The sequence below is a fragment of the Augochlora pura genome, chromosome 6 (genome assembly GCF_028453695.1).
Source record: "Augochlora pura isolate Apur16 chromosome 6, APUR_v2.2.1, whole genome shotgun sequence".
NCBI lineage: Eukaryota > Metazoa > Arthropoda > Insecta > Hymenoptera > Halictidae > Augochlora > Augochlora pura.
Genome location: NC_135777.1, coordinates 23,727,056 through 23,747,172, shown reverse-complemented (window position 1 = coordinate 23,747,172; position 20,117 = coordinate 23,727,056). Strand labels below are relative to the sequence as shown.

Here is a 20,117-nt window from a genome sequence, read left to right as displayed (position 1 = left end):
ACGGGGCTGCGATTTTTTTTCGCAAAGTTACAGCACTTTAAAGGTAACCCTTGCATTCTCGTCGTTATCGCTATCGGATTGCGCGGCACCGGATGCAAGGGTTACTTTAAACTGCTGTAACTTTGCGAGAAAAAATCATAGCCGGGTCTAACTTTTTTTAAATTAAAGAAGAAAGATCGAACTTTATTTCCCTGGAAACGGCAAGTCTGAAAAAAATTTTCCCAACTCTGGGCATTTTTTTAAAGTCGACAATGTTCGACGACGAATCACAGCTTCGTATCTAAAGGGTTGCCGCGGATAAGGGTGGATGGAACTTGAAATCCAGAAAGCCTGTCATAAAGTAGAAGTTTCGAGCTTCGATCTCTCGGAGAAGTCGTCGCGATGCGATTATTGTTGCGAAAATTGCTTAATCCACACTCGCGGCAAACTGGACAAGTTCACCCTGTAAACTACCCTCGCGGACAAGTTACAGGGTTAAAGTTTTTCCACGGACGAGTTTTTATCGGTCGGCTATCGAACGGTATACGTACTCGCTGAAAAAAACCTCTAAAGGCGGTCTCGACCATCTTAATCGGCCGTGCCCTTTGGGAAATTGGCGGAATTGTTTTTTGAGCAGCGCGTGTAGCGATGGCAACAGGAACGGTAATACGGCGCGGGTGCTAGACGGCGGATCCCGTGCGTGATTCACGAGCATATGACACTCATTGTCAGGAAATGGTCGCGATACGCGTGTACACACGCTGAAACAGCTGTGGGGCATTAGACGGCGCGACGTGCCGTGGATATGCACCCCGACGAGGATGCGCTGCGTCTATTACGAGCGCGCGCGCGCGCGGCCATTGTATAGTGCGCGTTAACATGCACAAGGCGCGTGGATGAAAAAGCCCTGTATGGACGGACACACGAGCTTTTTCGGTATCAACGCGTTCCGCTCGGCGGACTCGCGTGCCGCCTGTGCTAACCGACAGGACGATAAGCGTTCGGCTTTCGATCGCCGGCTCGACGATAGAAACGATCCAGAAACTGTCGCGAATGCAAAGCGACGCGCGCTTTGTCAGGCTAAGGGTTGCTCATATAGCACCCGGCGTTGCGAAACCTCGACGCTTCTACCGGAATTCGTCTTTACGGGGGTGTATAGTTTAGTCTCGGCTTTTGGAATTAATTTTTTTATTTTTCTGCATGCTTTTAACCCTTCGCGGACGAGAGGCGACATTAAGATAATTTCTATATAAATTATATATATAATTGCATATAATCATATATAAATTAAATTTGTATTAAATTAAAATTATTATTTAAATTAAAATTGTATATAAGATACTCGACACGTCTACAGAAAATCGTCTCGTCCTGCAACCTCCCTTAATCGAAAAAGTCGTCGTCCGCTAAGGGTTGAAATATACGTATTAGGTTGGAAACTATGAAACGGGCGTTTCAGTTTAGCTTACATTCAGCTGCGGCGCCCGTTTCATAGTTTCCAACAATACACTTTCAAATACATCTCCGGGTGGTCTATAAAGACAGGTCTCCACGACGCCAATGCGACGGAGAAGATCACCTTCGGAATGTTTAATTTGTTTATCAACGTCACCGAACCGAACAAGATAAAAAGTTGTGTTGCTGTTATTTTCATATGCTACCGAATCGCTGACGGGGTTATTATCGATGCAAATGGGCACGCGAAGACAGCTACGGAGATAAAGAAGAACGAAGGAGAGGAGGACGGAATAGAAAAGAAAAAGAAGAATAGATAAAGAAATTGAGAAGGAAAAATACCGAACGAAGAGAAAGCGACGAGGGTTAAAAGAGTGCAGAAGGAGGAAGGGAAATGGTAATAAAAATATAATAAATTGGAAGGAGAGAAGGGGAAGGAAAAAATAAAGGGTGGAGGACTAGAAAAGAAATATAAAAAGAAAAGAAAAATAAACGGAAGAAAAGAACTGTTAAATACATTTTAATTTCACCTAAAAATAAGCCAAATTTAAAAAATTTTTTTAAATTAAATTATTTTTTAAATAAAAATTATTTTTTAAATAAATAGCTTCGATGGTCGAAGGTACACCCGCGAAGCATTAAAATGTTGCAGAAAGTGAGTGGTCGCTCTGCAAGCGCAGCTGCACACATGTATGAACTTCTTATATAAAAAGTTGCGCGAAGGTGGCAGCACTTTCGCGAAATTTTTTTCATAGGTTCATGGGGACGATTCGACCGAAAAGCCGAAACCTACCGCGGTTGTTAGCGGCGGTAAAGTAAGAGAAATAAAAAGAAGATGCGTACGTATATGGAAACGGGAACGAAAGCGTGCGAGAGAACTCGGTGAAGTTACAAAGTAGATAGACATTCGAGGGTGTCCGAGGGAACGGTGTGGAGAGAGAGAGAGAGAGAGAGAGTGAGAGCGCGAGTCCGAAGGTTTCGACGCGAGGCCCGGCGACAACAATGCTGCATTGAATAATGGAGAGAGTGAACGAGGGTATTAGAAACGAGACGGTGTTCATAAACAATTCACGAACGAGACCCGTCCAAGTTTTTCTTCGATTAGAAAGTTGGGAACGCGTCTAGATGCGCGCACCTGGGAGGAAGTTTTCATCGTTTACGAGTCGATAGTCCCTACGAAGTTTCGTCGAAACCACCTCCTTAGCGTCGCGTCTTACGAGAGAGAGAGACGCGCGAGGGAACGTGTGTCCGATCGAGAATCATCCGATCTGAATTTTACTGGCACACTCGTGCTGATTTATTAACGATACGGGATGGTAAATTAATGGTTAAATATGTCAAATATTATTTATTGTTATTCAATATTAAAGTTGTCGAATGATTGAAAGGGTAAAGCAATTTTTTAGTTTAGTCGAGCTCGAAATATTATCAATATTGAATTAGGTCGCTCGGATATTTTTCAACGATTGAAATTCAATCTAAAATTTCAAATTAAAATTAAAATAAAAATTAAAATTGAAACTAAAATTAAAATTAAAACCGAAACTCAAATTAAAATTGAAATTAAAACCGAAACTCAAATTAAAATTGAAATTAAAATTAAACTTTGAAGAAATATTAAAATTGTTTAGAATTAAATTATTTAATTTACGTTAATTCCATTTCCTCTCGATGGAAATCGTAGTTCGAGAGGCGACGCATCGAAGATGCGTTCTCGCCGGTGAAAACGGCATCGAACGAACCTGCGTGTCGGTCGAATAAATACGTGGATCCAGTTCACGAGAGACTTACCGGTGTGAATGTACGTGTGCTTCTTCATGTCCGATTTCTGGTGAAACCTCTTGCCGCAGTATTGGCAGGGGTACGGTCTGGTGTCGGAGTGGATCAAGAGGTGGGTGCTGAGGGTGCTCGAACGCTTGAAAGCTTTCCCGCACTGTTTGCACTGAAAAAAAAACAACGAACAAACCATTAATCAAATATTTATAATATTATCTGTACTATTATTATTATTATTATTATTATTATTATTACGAATATATAATATAAATATCATATATAATTGTAACATTGTTATTGCTATTAATAATTAACATTGTTATTAATAATTAACGTGGAAGGATCGGAGAAACGGCGTCGTTTAAATCGTTCGATTTCTCGTCAACGTCGTTCAACCCTTCGCACTCGAAGCCATTTCACCTGAAAATTGGAGGTAATTTTTCTAGCTTCTAGTATTTCCATTTTATCTAACAAAGTACATTTTACGCATATGTAATTGATTCTCGTCACTATCGTATCGACATAACCTAACAATTTTAAAAATGCAAACTTTGCTAGTAGAAAGATTATTTTGCAACGTGATAGAACAATTTTACGGTCGCCGCTCGAGTGCGACGAGTTAAATCGGCCGATTTGTTGGTAATTAACAATTTGTCGTTAATAAAATAAATATCGAGATCGAGATCGGTGTCGAGATCGAGGGCCCGCGTCGACGGCAGACGATAGGCGCACCTGTGTTCACAGAGCCGACGGTTTTCCTCCGCGACTAATTGTCGCGTGGGCGCCAGAGAGCTGACAATACACCGTCGACCTAGGCGTGTCTCTCTTTTCACGGCGGATGCGTGCGGTGTACACGCGTGGAATCGCGTATGAACGCGCCTTCGGAATATTGCGCTAGGAGAGCGTGCTACCGCGCGCGCGGCGACGCGCCGGTGCACTCTCGTTCTCGCCGCGCATCGTTCGCAACCCCCTTCGATCGATAATAAGAAACGATATTAGTTCCCCGTAATGCAAAGAACCTCGCTAATCATTTTAATGGGCTTTCCACTCATTTCGCCTACAACGCCGGCAACAAAACACTGCGCGCGCACGCGCGATCGCGTCGAAATCGCTTTCGCGAATCTCTATGCTGGCAAAATGGCGGCCGAAAGTTCGCGCGAACCTTTATTTTTACAATATTCTGCTAATCGAATGTTCTATTAATTTATCCTTGGATTATTTTGGTGATTATACAGATTATTCTATTATTTTGGTGATTATACAGATTATTGTATTATTTAGGTGATTATTAGTACTTATTCTTTGTTAATATAGTTTCTCTAATATTTACATATTTATATATTTATATATTTATATATATATGAAAGAATTACGAATTTCTCTCGAATATACGTGCATATATAAATATCAGCTGAAATAATATTCCTTTGTAAAGTATTATCAAATTGAATGTAAAATGGTAATTCGCGATACGGCTTAAATATATTTAAATATATAAATACTAAAAAAGAAGAAGAAAGAAGGTTAAGCACATTTCTCCAAATTTCCGTCGCTGGATTTGTTTCAATAAATCGTCGGCAGTCGGAAGGATCTCCTGCGTCCACAAATTCGCGAGTACTGATGTATTTAACCCTTTTTAGTCAAAGTATTTTCTAAATCGAAAATTTTATACATTATGGAATCGAATCTCGTGGATCTTAACAATTTCTTAAATATAAGTAAATTTAGCAAAAATAATTTGGTATGATTACCAAATAAATATGGTACGGTCATTTTAATGATGTTTTAGAGCTGCCATTCGAACGCAAAGGGTTAATATTGTAAACGAGATTTTAAGGAACGAAGAAATATAGTGATTATAGAGTATGCTCGAGGGATGATTCAGAAATTCAAACTATCGCTCGACGTTTCGACTCTATTTAATTATTCATAAAAGCGGGTAAGAATTTTATTAAATAAATAAATCTGCTAAATCTGCAAACAGCGAATACTACAATATTTAATATTTAATATTTAATAAAATGAGAAAGAGCAAACAGGAAAATCAGAAAAATATGGCGACGAGCCACCGTTTTATTTATCGCACGATACTTTCGAAGGAAGAAGCCGAGTCATTGCTTTAAATAAATTCGTATGTAAATCGGGGCCGATCCCGAGGAAAGGAGGAAAGGAGGAAAGCGACAAGGAAAACCCGACAGCGAAATGCCGTGGTTCTCATTAAATAGCTTTCGCGTAGCACGCGCCGATAAGATATAGAGGAGGATCCATCGCGCGGCCGGCGAGACAATTTCTCTGCGTATCGTTACCGTAATTGCGTAAACCTCGCAGTCGTTGTATTAGCCCGTCGAATAAATAATCATATATAAATGACAAACAAACGGTGTAATCTTTTCATGCAAATCGGCCGCTTCTTAGTATTCTCCCTGACGAATTAGGGAGTCGCTTTCGCTCGAAAGTATTGCTTCTCAATGGTATCAACATTACCGGAACAACATTATAATATAATATACTATATTATAATATAATATTGATCGATTATGTTTTTATATGCAACGCGGAGCGAATCGAGCAATGGAGAAATTATCAAAATGCTTATGGCAACGTATTCGTAAATTTCACATGCTTTAGGATCATTCTAGAACAAATATATATATATAACAAAAAAAAGAACTACACTGAGTATAAATCAATAAAATTATTGGTAACAAAATTTATCTTCAAAATATATCGACGCGGCTAAGTGGTTAACCCCTTGCACTGTTACGTCTTTCAGAGCTACGTTAATTACGACCGTTTCGTAATTAATAATTTCTTCGATGTCGCAAAATGATTTTTGTTTCTCGGTCGTCTTCATTTACTTACATTCCCAGATTTCGATGGCAGAGAATTCAAATTTCGTTTCGATTCAATAGTTAAATTCGATTTAATTTCGATAATATAAAAAAGATGATTGGCAGCCTTACTTTTTGAATCGTACACGAAATGTTCGCGACGAGCCTGACTCGTCATTATAGCGCATGGGGTTTAACACTAGATTTACGGAATCCGTCAAAATGACGGGTCACTGATTTGTTAACGTGCTATAATTCAGATTTTAAAGATACATTTATTGCTTATTCATCGATTATATTTACTATAATTATTTATATTTATTTACTTATCGATTACATTAACGATTAGAATAAATCGTTACTTTCATAAACAAATATAAAACGGCTGCTTTTATTACTCCGTAAACCTAGTGTTAAATATAAATTTTGTCGGTGCAACAATTATCTTAGGACGCGATAGAAAAGGTTCAGCGGTGTCTCGGTGCCGCCGCTCGAGCGCAAAGGGTTAATAAAAGCGGTCCGTCGCTCGGCGAAAGAAGGACAGAGCGAAGAAGAGAGAGGGGGGGGGGGATCGGTTTCGTGGGAGCCGGGGTTCCGTCGAATCCGCGTGTATTTGCATACGAAGAGAAATCCGTGGAAGTCACGCGATGGGAGTCCCGCGGTGGCGCAAGTGCCCTAAAGTGTACCGCGAACCGCGTCCCCGTGGAAGGAGGTCAAGCGTTTGACGAATGTCGGAACTCGACAAAAGGCGGCGCGGCGCAATTACGGCTGATTGAATGGAAGGTAGAAACTTGGCCGGGCCGGGTCGGGCCGAAGAGTTTTACGCGCGACACGTAACAGCCCGGGCGGACATATTAGGATATCTGGGGCACACGCGCGTCATACGCGATCCTGATTCCGTCTTTCGCGAGCGACAGAAGCTTCAGGCCACCCTCTCCCCCCCCGTCACCCTCTCCCCTCCCCGTCTCCCCAGCCACCGCTGTCGCGACCCCATCTCCCTCTCCTCCCTGTCTCCCCGTCTCCCCAGCCACCGTCGTCGCGACCCCGTCTCCCTTTTCCGCTCGTCCCGGCAAATTTTCATCGGAACCGGGGCCCTGCCCCCCATCGGCGAACAGAGGGGACCCGCCACGAAACTAGCCGACCGGACCCGAGACGATCACGGAAACAGCGCCAATTGCCACCGTTTGCCGCGACACCGATGCTCTCTCTGAAAAACGATCGCGTTTCCTCCGCGTGTTCTCTCCGCGTGAAAGTTTGCCGCGACGTAACCGGAGACTCACGGTTCGATTGTAGTCGAAGAATTCTAGTTAGAACGCGACCGGATCTGTTGAAAGACAACGATATATACAATCTATCTTTGTCTGTTCTAGCGGCGTTTCAATTGTCCGAAACCTTAGGCGGGGATAATGTCATGCCGAAAAACATTCGAAGGCTACCGCGCGTCGCGTTCCCTATGAGTTTTTGTTTCAGTTACGTTTCGTTCTCGACATCGGACAAAGCACGTTTTTCCTTTCCGTATTATATTGTGTATTTCTGATTTTATATTTGTTTCTCAAATTAAATCGTTATTTTACCAAATACGTGCGTGTACTGCGTTTTATTAATTGTGAATCTACAACAGGATCGCGTTGCAGTTTTTGGTTTTTCGATCAATTAATTCACCCGTGGTAATTACGAATTACAACGTACCTTCCAAGTAAATAAAATTACGGTATAATTAAAAACAGGGAACATTGAAATTATTTACGATCGCGCACGTCGCCGGGCTGTAAGAAGTGCTCGGTGGCGAAGGTCGGTATAGCGGATAGGCGCACGAAAGTTTGCGGCGCGGTCGACGAAGAAAAAGGTTTTACAAAGCAATGTACAGGCTGTAACTAGTCCGATCCGGGGAGAAGAAATTCCTTGCGGGACCCTTTTTCGACGATATATCGCAACCGTGCGTTGTCCCGTCGGTGCGCGCGCTGCATTTGGACGTCGCGCCGCGTCGCCGAAGAAGTGCGCGGTGCCTACACCGAAACTCGTTCGCGCGTCCCTTTGGGAGGCCGCTGGACGTGGAACGGCTCCTAAAGAGCTTTATAAATCGTCGGATGCCGGTGTTTCTTCGCGGACGGCGAGCCCCGCCGATCGGACGAGCCGACGACGATACGCCGCAAGAAAACGCCGCGACGACTTTTAGCCCGATTTAATTTCCTCCGATCGGCGCGCGCATTTGATATTCGAACGAGACAATCCGAGCGCCGCGCCGTTTAAATATCGTGTGTCGCCCAGCGATTCGATGTTATAAATGTAATATTTTGTATAAATTAATAAATTAAATTGTATAAATTAAATGTAATATTTTGTATAAATAAATTAAATAAATAATTTTGTATAAATTTTGTATAAATAAATTATTTTGTATAAATTCGATCTTATTAAAATCAAACAAAAAATCAATTTACATATAAATAATATGTAATTATGAAAGTTTGTCTTCTTCTGTCGAATAACAAAATCTGTAAATCTAAAAAGATATTTCCAATTCTTTTGCTCCGTTGCTCGAATCACTCTGCGTTAAATATAAAAATATTATATTTGTATTTTCTACTTCGCGCGACGACGATTCCAGTCTCTGACATTCGGCCCCGTTAACGTCGCAAAGTTGAAATTGTGACCGACTCTTGCTCGGAATGATGAATGCGCGGCGTCGGACGGTGGACGGCGCGATCGATCGATCAACCCCCGTTGTTCCCGTCCAATTAGAAAATTGAAACGGAACTCTCGATCGCCGTAAAACGTTTCATTCGATCGCGGCGGAATGCGAGTGTCGGTCGGTGTTGCTGTTTCGCGATCGTCTTCGCTGTTTAGCCGATATCGCGAGTTTCGTAATTAGATTGCTACGAGGGAGATTGGAGAAACGTTTCTAGTTTATTAAAGCATCGAGAGCTGTGCCGACGATTATGCTACTTTCTCGAAACTTGGAATTATTGAAATAAACATTGAATTGAAGGTTCAGGCGAAAGGAAATGAAGAGAAATAAAAAGAAATAAAACGAAATGAAGAGAAATGAAAAGTAATAAAACGAAATTAAAAGAAATAAAAAGAAATAAAAAGTAATTGGAGTATAAATTATTATACCGTGGAATTTTGAGTAGAAATGAATCTTGTGAATTTAAGGTTTACGAATAAGAAATGTTAATTTTATAAACGTGAGATTCCTAAAAAAAAATTATAAATTTTATAAACGTGAAATTTATAAAAAAGAAATATAAATTTTATAAACGTGAGATTCCTAAAAAGGAAATATGAATTTTATAAACGTGAAATTTATAAAAAGAAAATATAAATTCTATAAACGCGAGATTTAAAAAAGGAAATATGAGTTCAGCAAGGAAGAAATATAAATTTGATAAATGCGCGACCACCGTTGATCGCAGTCTGGTTTACGAGGTCGAAGACGAAGTGACCGGAGCAGGAGGTTAGGGGTTGTGCGGAGCTCGTAAACCGCAGAAAGGCATAAATCCTAGATACTAATTTTTAGACAGGTCGGTTGACGAGATCGGTCGAGATTTCTCGGACCGATAATCGTGCGCCGTTCTCCGAAAAACTATTCGACGCCTGGCTATTGCTCGGCGTCCACCTTCGCCAGGCAATCGCTGCGTTTCCCCTTGCTTTATTGTTCTTTCGCTTAAAAAATTCTCTTTCTTACAGCGAATTCGACGGATTTTTATTTTGTCGAGAACTCTGCGATTTAGTTACAATAATTATGGTATCAACTAGCTTCCTTATAATCCCAAAACGTGAGAGTGACGTTTAAATTTGTAATGTTTATTTAATAAAAAATTTTAAAAATAAATAATAAAGGTAAAGGGCTCCGATCAAATTCGTCGTTTTCTAACGCGATAAAAGAGGTCTCGCATTTAAATTGTTCAAATGGCAGCGATCGATGGAATTAAAAATCCAGGAAGACTATTTTATAGCAGAGGCTTCAAGCTTTAATTTAAAAAAAGAGAGACTCGGCTGCGACTTTTTTAAAGAAAGTTACAGCGCTTTAAAGTCACCCTTTCATCGACCAGGTAATTTTTGATTTAAACGAATTTTTAATAGCTACAGTGATATCGGTGCATTGAACTTAAAATCTAGAAAGACTGTCTCAAAGCAGAAGCTTCAAGCTTTAATTTCTCAAAAAAGTCATCGCGATACGATGATTTTTCGCGGAGTTATCTTCGCTTGAGTTTGCTGAATTTTTATAGAAAAATCGATAGAAAAAAAAGAGTTTGCGGTTTGTTAACTCACCTGGAAAGTTCTCTCCGACGAGGAAGGTGGCGTCAGAGGGGAGTGATGGTGCATTTGCCGGGTGACGACGGGCGTCACGGACGGACTCCTCGAGGACGGCACCCTCGTCTCCTTCGCCTCCCTCTCGCAGACGGTGCCCGGCGACCAAATTTTGCTCTTCCGTTCCGCGCTCGACGACACGTCGCTCGGCTTCGTGCTCAAATTCAGCGGCGCCTCGTCTTCTGAAACCACGATAACAATATATCAAATAATAGGACAAAATGAAACCTAGACAATTGCTGTTTCAAGTTCGCTTTAACATTTATTAATAATAATAATAATAGGAACAAGTACTATTTATGCGAGCTAGAATAAAGTCGAGATTAGAATAAAAATTGGACGAACTTTGAATAAATTCAACGCCGTTGTTGCTACGGAATATAACAGTTAATAAATAACATTGCAATTTAAATGGCTGGACAATTCAAACGGTGCAATAATTTAAATAAAATTAGATTTTAATCGACAATTTAAGCGAGACTACGATTTAATCGAAGCAAGAATTCGAATAAAATTACTGTTTAATCGACGCAAGAATTTCAGTAAAGCTACGATTTAATTAATACAATAATTTAATCAATGCAAGAATTTAAGTAAAGCTACCATTTAATTGTCACAACAATTTAAACAACGACACTACAATTTAAGTAACACAACAATTTGAAACGCCACAATTGAAACTTAATAAATTTAAGGTTAATAAATTTACGTAAAGTTAATTATTTTGTGAAAGAAAGATGGCGGACATGGGGGGTGATCGTCAAAGTTCTCACCGAATTTGGCCTTCTCGGGCGTGCATCCCCGCGGCGAGCCGGGCCTGGACGGGCTGAGAGGCTCCAGATGAATAGGTGAACAATTGGTAACTGGTGTGGTTTGTTGGCTGGGGATCCTCGGGGGTGGAAGCAGAGAATGGGGTAACAAGAGGCTCACGTGTCGAGCCCACCAGGTCGCTCCCGCCGTCCCATAACCCCCGTACATCAGACCGCAACGTAATTCTGGAACCCACCAAATTTTGGTTCACCGACCTATTAACGGGGTTCCCCCCTCCTCTTACCTTCCTCTCGAGGTGAACACATTATGGTTTTACATGCAACGAAATTGGATACTCTGTTCCAACGCCGGAATAGCTAACAGCCGTTATTGATCATTGTTCATAATAATATTAATATCATAATAATATATTAATATCATAATAATATATTAATATCATAATAATATATTAATATCATAATAATATTAATATCATAATAATATTAATATCATAATAATATTAATATCATAATAATATTAATATCATTGTATATTAAAATTTTATTTTCGATCGGCTATGAATAGCCGTGTTTTCATTTTGTCAGTTAGCAATGTTGTAATTGAATTTTACCGAGCTCCGTTCGCAAGAGTTATTCATATAAATTAACTATTTAATATAAATAGTTTAATGACAAAAGTACGATTAATACCACGCGTCCGTAGCGCATGGCCGAATAAACGCAACAGACCGAGCACACCCAACAACAAACTCGACAAAGTACAACAAAGTAACAAAATACGATTGCGCATTGATTTTACAGTCATACATTTCTTGCAAGTTGTATTTTTGTAAGTTGCAACATGCTCTACTAGAGAAATAGCATGCATTAATATTCTGTGAAAATTGGTCAAATTTCAGCAGCGATAACTCGGCGAAAAATTGTTGTATCTCGGTGAACTTTGGGTTAAATTAAAGCTTGAAGTTTCTACTTTAAGATACTGCTTTCGATTTTAGGTTTAGTTTATCCCCATCGCCATAATATTTTAATCGCGAGACCGTGTTCGTCGAGCTGAAAACTGGCAATTTTGAAAAAAATGCCCAGAACCTGGAAAATTTTTTTAAGGCATCCCATTCACACTGAAATAAAGTTCGAACCTTCTTCTTTAATTTAAAAAAAGCTAGAAGTACCTGCGATTTTTTCTCGCGAAGTTACAGCACTTTAAAGGAACCCTTTCTTGGAGGACGCTGATCCGACGCCGGTGGCACGTGACAAGAATGCAAGGGTCACTTTGAAGTGCTGTAACTTTGCGAGAAAAAATCGCAGCGAAGTTTCGTTTTTTTTTTAATCAAAGGGGAAGGAACGAAGTTTATTTTAGCGGAAACGGCATCCCTGAAAAAAATTTTCCAAACTCTGTGCATTTTTTTAAACTTGACAATTCTTTCGAACAAACATAGCTTTAAATCGAAAGAGTTGCGGCGATAAGGATGCGTGAAACTTAAAATCAAGAAACAGCGTCTTAAAATAGAAGCTTCGAGCTTTAATTTGAAAGAAAGTTCATCGACCTACGATGATTTTTCGTAGAGTTATCGTCAACGAAAGTCATGAAAATTCGCCAAAAATTTGTCAACGCTACAATTCGCTTCAGCAGTTACACGTTTCTTAATGTTTGTTATAATCAATTTATTTGCGTTATCAACGGTCGAATAAGATAAGTATAGATTACCTTGCGTGGCGGTGGTGGTCGTGGGCGGCAGGGCTTGCAATCTGGTCTCGGGATTGTACGCCGAGACGAGGGTGAACGCGCTGAATCGGTCCGACGCCGTCTGATTGACGGCCGACGAGCAGATCGAGGACGGATTGGAGGATGCTGTGCTGACGTTCCCCGTCGCCCCGGGACTCCACGGCGAGGGCGGCAGAGTCACGCTGGGGCTGCTGGGCGGCGACAGCGTCGCCGGGGGTGAGAGCGCGCCCGCCGGTACTCCGACCCCGATGCAATGAAGTTCTGGTTTCATGTACCAAGTCCGTGGCACCGCTTCTGATTCACAAAAACCACCAATCATGTTTTCCACGCTTCTACCACACCGGCGGAGAGATAAACTGAACTTTAAACGCGTTCGATGTTCTAATTCGATAGCGAGACGTTTCAAAAATGAAAGAATCGCGATTTTAAGACGGACTTTTATTTTATTTCCACAAAATTATTATTTTCACAAAATTTCTATTTTATTTCCACAAAATTTTTATTTCCACAAAATTTCTATTTTATTTCCACAAAATTTCTATTTTATTTCCACAAAATTTCTATTTTCGCAAAATTTCTATTTTCACAAAATTACAGCACAATAGAATATCTCAGTCTATCCCCGTATTTCGAGATTTGCTTTCGCGACACGCGGAATAGTTGTCAATACTCCCGGCCGGTTTAAACGAAACGAAGCTATCTTTCGACTTTCATTACCGGCTTTTGTTTGTCGCAGTATCCTCCATATTCATAGTAACAAGTGCACGTGTATCTGGCGGAGGCCGCAAGGTAACAACGATATTTCCATGTTCAACGTGCCGGCAAGTATCGCGAATCAGTCAAAGGCCGCGCGGGAATTATCATAAGCGTCCGCGAGTCCGCGAGATTTATAGTTCCGCGGTGCTCGTCCCTCGAAATTCGTCAAATGAATTCGTCAAATGAATTCGTCAAATCTCTAAATGCGTGAAACTAAAGCAATGATTATTGGCTCGTGATAATTAAGAATTGCGCGCGGTCGAATGGAACAACGCGGACACGTGACAGGGTAAGTCCTCGTTTGCATAAAAAGTCGGAGAGAAGACAACGCTTTGTTCGGCCGGTGTGAAATGGTTTTGTTTTTCCGCCGCGAAGAGACAGATGTAAATGAGCGCGAACGGCGAAACCGTAATTATCGGCTGACGAATTCCGTTTCGTTCGCATCGGTTTCGACGGGAAATCGTAGATTTTCGATATAATCGATTTCGGCATAATCGATTTTTTTTAAGGCTGGGAATATTTTTATATTTTTATTTGGACCAGATATTTGATTTTCATTTTATTTAGATAATTAATCTTGAATTAATATCGAAAGCGTTGTTCAGGGCGAATTATGGGGCAATAGAGAATATGCGCGACAGTGTGCAGCGACATAATTGAAAACTGACCTTTAGGTTTGGCGTAATTAACCTTAAAAAAACCATAGGTTGGCAATCTCTATGAATATAATTAAGTATAATTAAATATAACGAAATGTCATGAAATATAGTAGTCTAAAAATGTACCAAAATTCATTTGGAAACCGACGAAAGCCTTCCGATATATAATAAAATATAATTTAATAAAAATTTATTTATTATGATTACTTAATGTCATGAAATATAGCAGTCTAAAAATGTACCGAAATTCATTTGGAAACCGACGAAAGCCTTCCAATATCAATAAAATCATTTAATTTAATAAAAATTTATTTATTATGATTACTTTAATAAAATAATTTTTTTAATAAAGTTTTCCGGTAATGTTCGCGACCTGTCGCGGTTGAACTGTGCTTAAACCCGAGCATTTTTATGGATTATTCAGCGCGGCAACGGCGAGCCGAGGCCATCAGATTTCCTAGCGAAAAAATCAGGAAACAGTGCTCGTCCGTGATCGCGCGCGGCCACCGTGCGAATTAAATATGCACGCGCGCGCGTGCGTGCGACCGACCGGAGCCGAAGGGAGACGGAAGTTTCATCTGATCGCGCGGTGGAAACAGGTGTAATTGTTCACCGAGGTTCGTTCTTAACGAGTTGTTACATCGTTTACGGTGGAAAGGCGCCTCTCACTATCTCCCTCTCTCTCTCTCTCTTTCTCTCGGAAAGATAAAACGGTGAATATTTTCCATCCGCGTCACGCCGATCACTTTTGCTCGCGCGTTATACAGATAGCGGCAGTCGGCCGTCGATGCCATAAATCGGGCGGCGATTATTACGAGAAAAACGCCGGCAATTACGTCGAAGGCTTTCCGTCGATAGATAACGTAAAAGTACCTGTTATGGAACGCTTTTCGGGGGGTGGAAGAGATTGTCAACAATTTCGTTGCGTTCTTGCTAAATATTCTTGTTATTTTTACGTATATATATTTTATATATTGTATATATTGTATAATATTGTATATATATTGTATATATATTGTAATATTGATGTTGCTAGATAATGAGAGAAATTTTTGAAATGAATTAGAAGGTCTTTCAAATGTTGTCATTTTATAATAAAATGTAATATAAGAATTTCATTATTAATTTCTGATCATTATCGTACGTATTTTACAATATTATGGTCTACCGTGTAAGTCTCCAATGCTCTAATATATTAATAACAAGTAATCTCCTATATTCTGCACCCCAAAAAAGTGTTCCATACTTAAGTACACGCTCGTACTTTATTAACTAATAACTTCGTTATTTTCAATTCGCGGCAGAAATAAATAATCAAAAATTCATTAATTTATCTAGAAGCACGGATCTATCTAATCCCAGTGGAAATACCAAGATCGCTACACGATTATTAATAATCTTCCGCACCCCCGAAAAAAGCGTTCCATAATAGGTACATCGCCGTGTAATAATCGCGGTTTCAAGAAATCTGTAATGCGATTTGCAAACGCCGCGAGATATATGCACGTATGCAAGCCCGGGCTTGCTTAGCATAGATAGCCGAACGCAATGCCGGGAGCTTGGATGTCAATCACCGGCCCGTTGTTCGCCGGCAAGTCGAACACCGTTCGCATTATGCCGCGAAATATTGCCGTGTCCCCGTTTTTCTTCGACGTCGAAACGAACGTATCGGCTCTGCCCGTCGGTCGTCTCCGGGCATGTATATGTAGACGGCGCGCGACTCAAGGCAGCGGCCCGTTCGCCGAGCCGGTGTCAATCTTTGGAAAAATTCGCGGCGACGTTCGTGCAGAGATAAAACGAATGGAAACGTTTCTCAGTGCCGCCGAGTCGAATTAACGAACGGTGACGAGGCAGAGGTTAGAAGAACCGTTCTGCCGAGAATGTTGGGGTTGATCAACCCCTCTAGCACTGTAACAACTAAATTAATACCTAGCACTAAATATACCAAAAATCTGAATGCGAATATTTACGTCGAAACGAGGTTATGTCTTCTTTTCGTTAACGTTTTAACAAACGGTAGACTTCTTTGCTCTGACAGAAGTTGAATCGGTTCTTGTGGCAACTAATAATTTTTTACCTATTATTAAGATATTATTATATAATTTTACGAATCTTAGAAATAACATAATATTCGCGATAAATGAAATAAGTGATACAGATAAAAGAAATATTATTCAGATATATTTATCGTCCGTCCACGTTACCTCGAATACCTAAATACTGACGTCGCGGGAGGACAAAATTATATTCCGAATGTATTGGAATCACATGCATACTAACAAATTATTGGAAATCTACGTAAGACTTCCTCGAGATATGTCAATGCGTCGAGACAAGCAGGAAAGGAAAAAGAATCTATTTCTACCCCAGCCTCGAACTCTCCGGGAAATACTGTATAGTCCGTGTTGGCCGAGTGATTAACCAATGTATTTGCCTATTAATTAAGGTCGCGATTATTTGGAAATCTTAAAAGTGATTAGGAACCGTGGGGGACGGGGTGGGGGAGGCGCCGCCGCCTCCGCCGCGTCGATAGGTCGATTAAAAATGTGTTAACAAGTGTCGATACGTGTAACTGTCAGCGGCGGCTTCTTCGTGAGATTTCGTCGAAAAGATAGCGGTGGCAGCTGCCCGTCGAAATCTGACGCTGCCGAAACGGATCGTTGAAACCGTCGTGTGGTCCGGTCTCGTGGATTCGGGAACAGGTTGTTAGAAATTTTCAATCGTTATAGATTGTACATCGCGATGAAACTTTCGTTAAAAATAAGTAGAAAATTATGGCATTCGTTGAACGATATGCTTCGATACGTTTCCATGGCTGTTTTTGATATACAGATTCTTTAAATGGAATTGCGCAAGCTATTTTTTACTTTTAAAACGTGTATCTTTGTACTTATATATTTCATATTTATATCCCGTAGCCGTGTAATTTTATGGAACATGTTTTACGAAATACTGTACCAGCCAACGACGCGCGACGCGGCCGTCTTTTAACAATTTTAATTTTTCAGATCAGTTTCTATAGTTACGCGATCTTTTCACGGTCGCTTAAAGCAAACTATACTATATAAATATTCTTCTTTTGTTAGAACACGGAGACTGTCGCGTTGCGAAAGTCGATCATACTTGTCGACTATAGGGGATTTTTTACGGCGTTGATTTTTTTACATCTTATTATTAGCAACGATTAAAAACATATATAATTTCTTAGTAAGAAGGTACGATATTTATAACATAGACCGAGTAAAAATATGTAACGCGACGAGCAGCACACCTCTCGTGGAATACGAGGTCCTCCTTGTTTCGAATCTCGCGATCGCGAAGCCGCTAAGAATACAATATGGCTCTGCGTCATAATCGACCCCGTGAATTTTAAATGCCCTATTTTGCCGGACTGTTGTTAGCATAGATAAAATAATATAAGACGCGGTTATTAAGTCCGGTAACTTGTTTTCGGTTCCATATTGTTGGAAAACCTTACCGGGAACGAAATATTTATACTATTTTTAGTCATCTGGACGTCAATCGTCCGCTCGCTTTACATATGCAGTGTTCTGTCTCAAGGAAGCTTCTTTTTCCGAACATGTCGTCATTATCTTATCGTTATTATATTAGTATTATTATGTTATACAAATACACCCTCCGGAAGTAATAAAGATAAAATTATTAAAAAATATATATGTATCCTATTTAATAGATATTATACTTTTTCATTCAGTTTAGGTGTTATCCGCGTGTTACAGTTCAATGAAAATCAAGTACAAAATAAATTGAAGGAATTCTAAGAATTTCTTATCGGTTCCTCGAACTTTTCAGCGTTCGACGCGCGTTTGTTTGCAAAACGGTTGAGAATTTAAGCGATAAACGAATCCTCCTTACATCTACTTGCGTCAAGCTAAAAAACACTTCGATCACAATACATTCTAACGAACGTAATACACTACACTACTCTCGGCGGGTGCTCGAACGATTAAACCAATCGCGTGCGTTCGTTGCGTTCGTCTACGGTGCGGTTCAGCTTTCAAGCCGTACAACTTTCAGAAATCGGAACATGCTTTATTTTTCACCTTCGAATATGACTATAATTACGACTTTTGAATAATCAAACGAAGGACGAACGAATTGAAAAACGCTCGAATGAAAGGAAACACGAATCTATAAGAGAGAATTGAGCCGTCTGTTTCAAAAGTGATCCAAGTATACTTGTAAAAGAATTGTGATACTTAAGGGTCGCGTATCAAATAGAAATAAAAAATAACGCGAGCTAACTTTCAAGCGAATAATACATGCGTTGCCACGGTGAAGAAGAAAAAGGTGAGACGGTCGGACTTTTGAAGCAAACGGCTCGTACATGGTCCCGAGACTTAAGCGTCGACTTAAACAGAACGACAAACATATTCGACTCACCGCACATTGCGTCCAAACTGGTTGATCGTTCTTTGGCGTTAAATCTTCGGCCAGTACATGGGGAGGGCCCGTCGATCCACCGTGAGAGAGGTAACTCCACGGAAGAGAGAGTCTCTCGGTGTAATATACACTAGCCGAGCCCGGGGTTCTCGCGCAACACAAATTCGTCGAGGAGCACAATCAATCAATTACACAGAGAGCGGGTCGACCCGACGATCCTCCGTTCACTGGTGGTCTCTTGATCGCGAGGCGGCGATCTGTCGGCGTGCTTCTCTCCACGTGGTTCGCCAAGGTCGCGGCCACAGGCTGGTCCCCAGGCGCACGTGTCGAAAACCCGTTCGGTTCGTTGCTCCGGGTCGATAAAGATCGAGGAGTCGCGGAATGATCCGCGGTGGTCTCCGGTGGCCGCGGGATCTAGGACGACGGGATCCGCGCGGACGATTCGAGACGGCGATTCGAGACGATGATTCGAGACGGCGATCGAGCCGACGGAGCGTATCGCAGTTGCACGTTTATGGTGTCGCGAGGATCCAACGTCGATGGAGTAACGATGGATCGAGGATCTTGAAGGAAGATGCGGCGGCGGCGGCGGCGGCTGGCTGGCTGACAGCTGTCCGATGCTCGGTGGTCGGTGCTCGGTGCTCGACTCGCAGGAAGAGATGCTCTCTCTCGAGTGTCCTGTCGAAGAGCAGGACCCTGACTGACCTCGGTCTGGCCGAGGAGGGTACACGCACGGTGTCTCGCGTGGAGCGCGCGTCGTGGTCTGTCGGTAGCTCGGCCGTTTACGTACCTCGGCTCTCTTTCCGTTTCTCTCTTCTCACCTGCGCGGCTCGCCTCCGTCTCTCCGTCGCCGTCTCCGTCGCCGCTACCTGGAGGCCACGCCTACCGCGCTCACACGCGACTAACTTTAGCCCACGTGAGCCGACGAGCCGCCGCCGCCGCCGCTGCCGTTGCCGTTGCCGCGCCGGTGCTTCGGCGCTGCCGATGCCGATCGCGCCGTCGGCGCTGGTGGGGCGCCCGCTTCGTCCCTGCCTCACACCGACAGCTAACAGTCTCTTTCCACCTCTTCCTCGGCTTTGGCTTGCTTCCTCCTCTGTCGTCCGCTTCTGTTGTTTCGCTTCTTCCTCTTCTTATTCTTTACTCTGTCGACTGTCGCCTCTCTTCCACCTTCTCGCTACCCTTCCGCGAATCTACCCCCGTCGCACAGTCCGACAAACGAGTAATCCAGGTGGAGTTGACAAGAGATTATTGTGCCGGTGATTACCTTATTCGTATCGATAGAATGTAAGGAGACGCGAAACGATGCGAGAGCGATAAGCGAACGCGACTGACAATTACACTGTGCGACGATGACGTGCGCGAGTCGATGATTGTAGATATTGCGTAAAACGTTGTACCCCTAAAACAGAATGAAAAATTGTAATTTATATTAAATCGGCAGGTGTTGTAA

At 41.6% G+C, this 20,117-nt stretch overlaps 1 protein-coding gene across 1 annotated transcript in view; it reads right to left on the bottom strand.

Annotated features, from left to right (window-relative positions):
• Window positions 1-19,265, bottom strand: part of LOC144471233 (uncharacterized) — a 36,415-nt gene extending 17,150 nt beyond the window's left edge. Inside the window, exons 1-5 of the mRNA XM_078183104.1 lie at window positions 18,668-19,265; window positions 12,831-13,142; window positions 11,129-11,350; window positions 10,317-10,537; window positions 3,226-3,376 (exon numbers count right to left, since the gene is read on the bottom strand). Of these exons, the coding sequence (XP_078039230.1) occupies window positions 3,226-3,376; window positions 10,317-10,537; window positions 11,129-11,350; window positions 12,831-13,142; window positions 18,668-18,674 (913 nt within the window). The 5' untranslated portion in view covers window positions 18,675-19,265. The remainder of the gene's footprint in view (window positions 1-3,225; window positions 3,377-10,316; window positions 10,538-11,128; window positions 11,351-12,830; window positions 13,143-18,667) is intronic.
• Window positions 19,266-20,117: the final 852 nt, after the last annotated feature.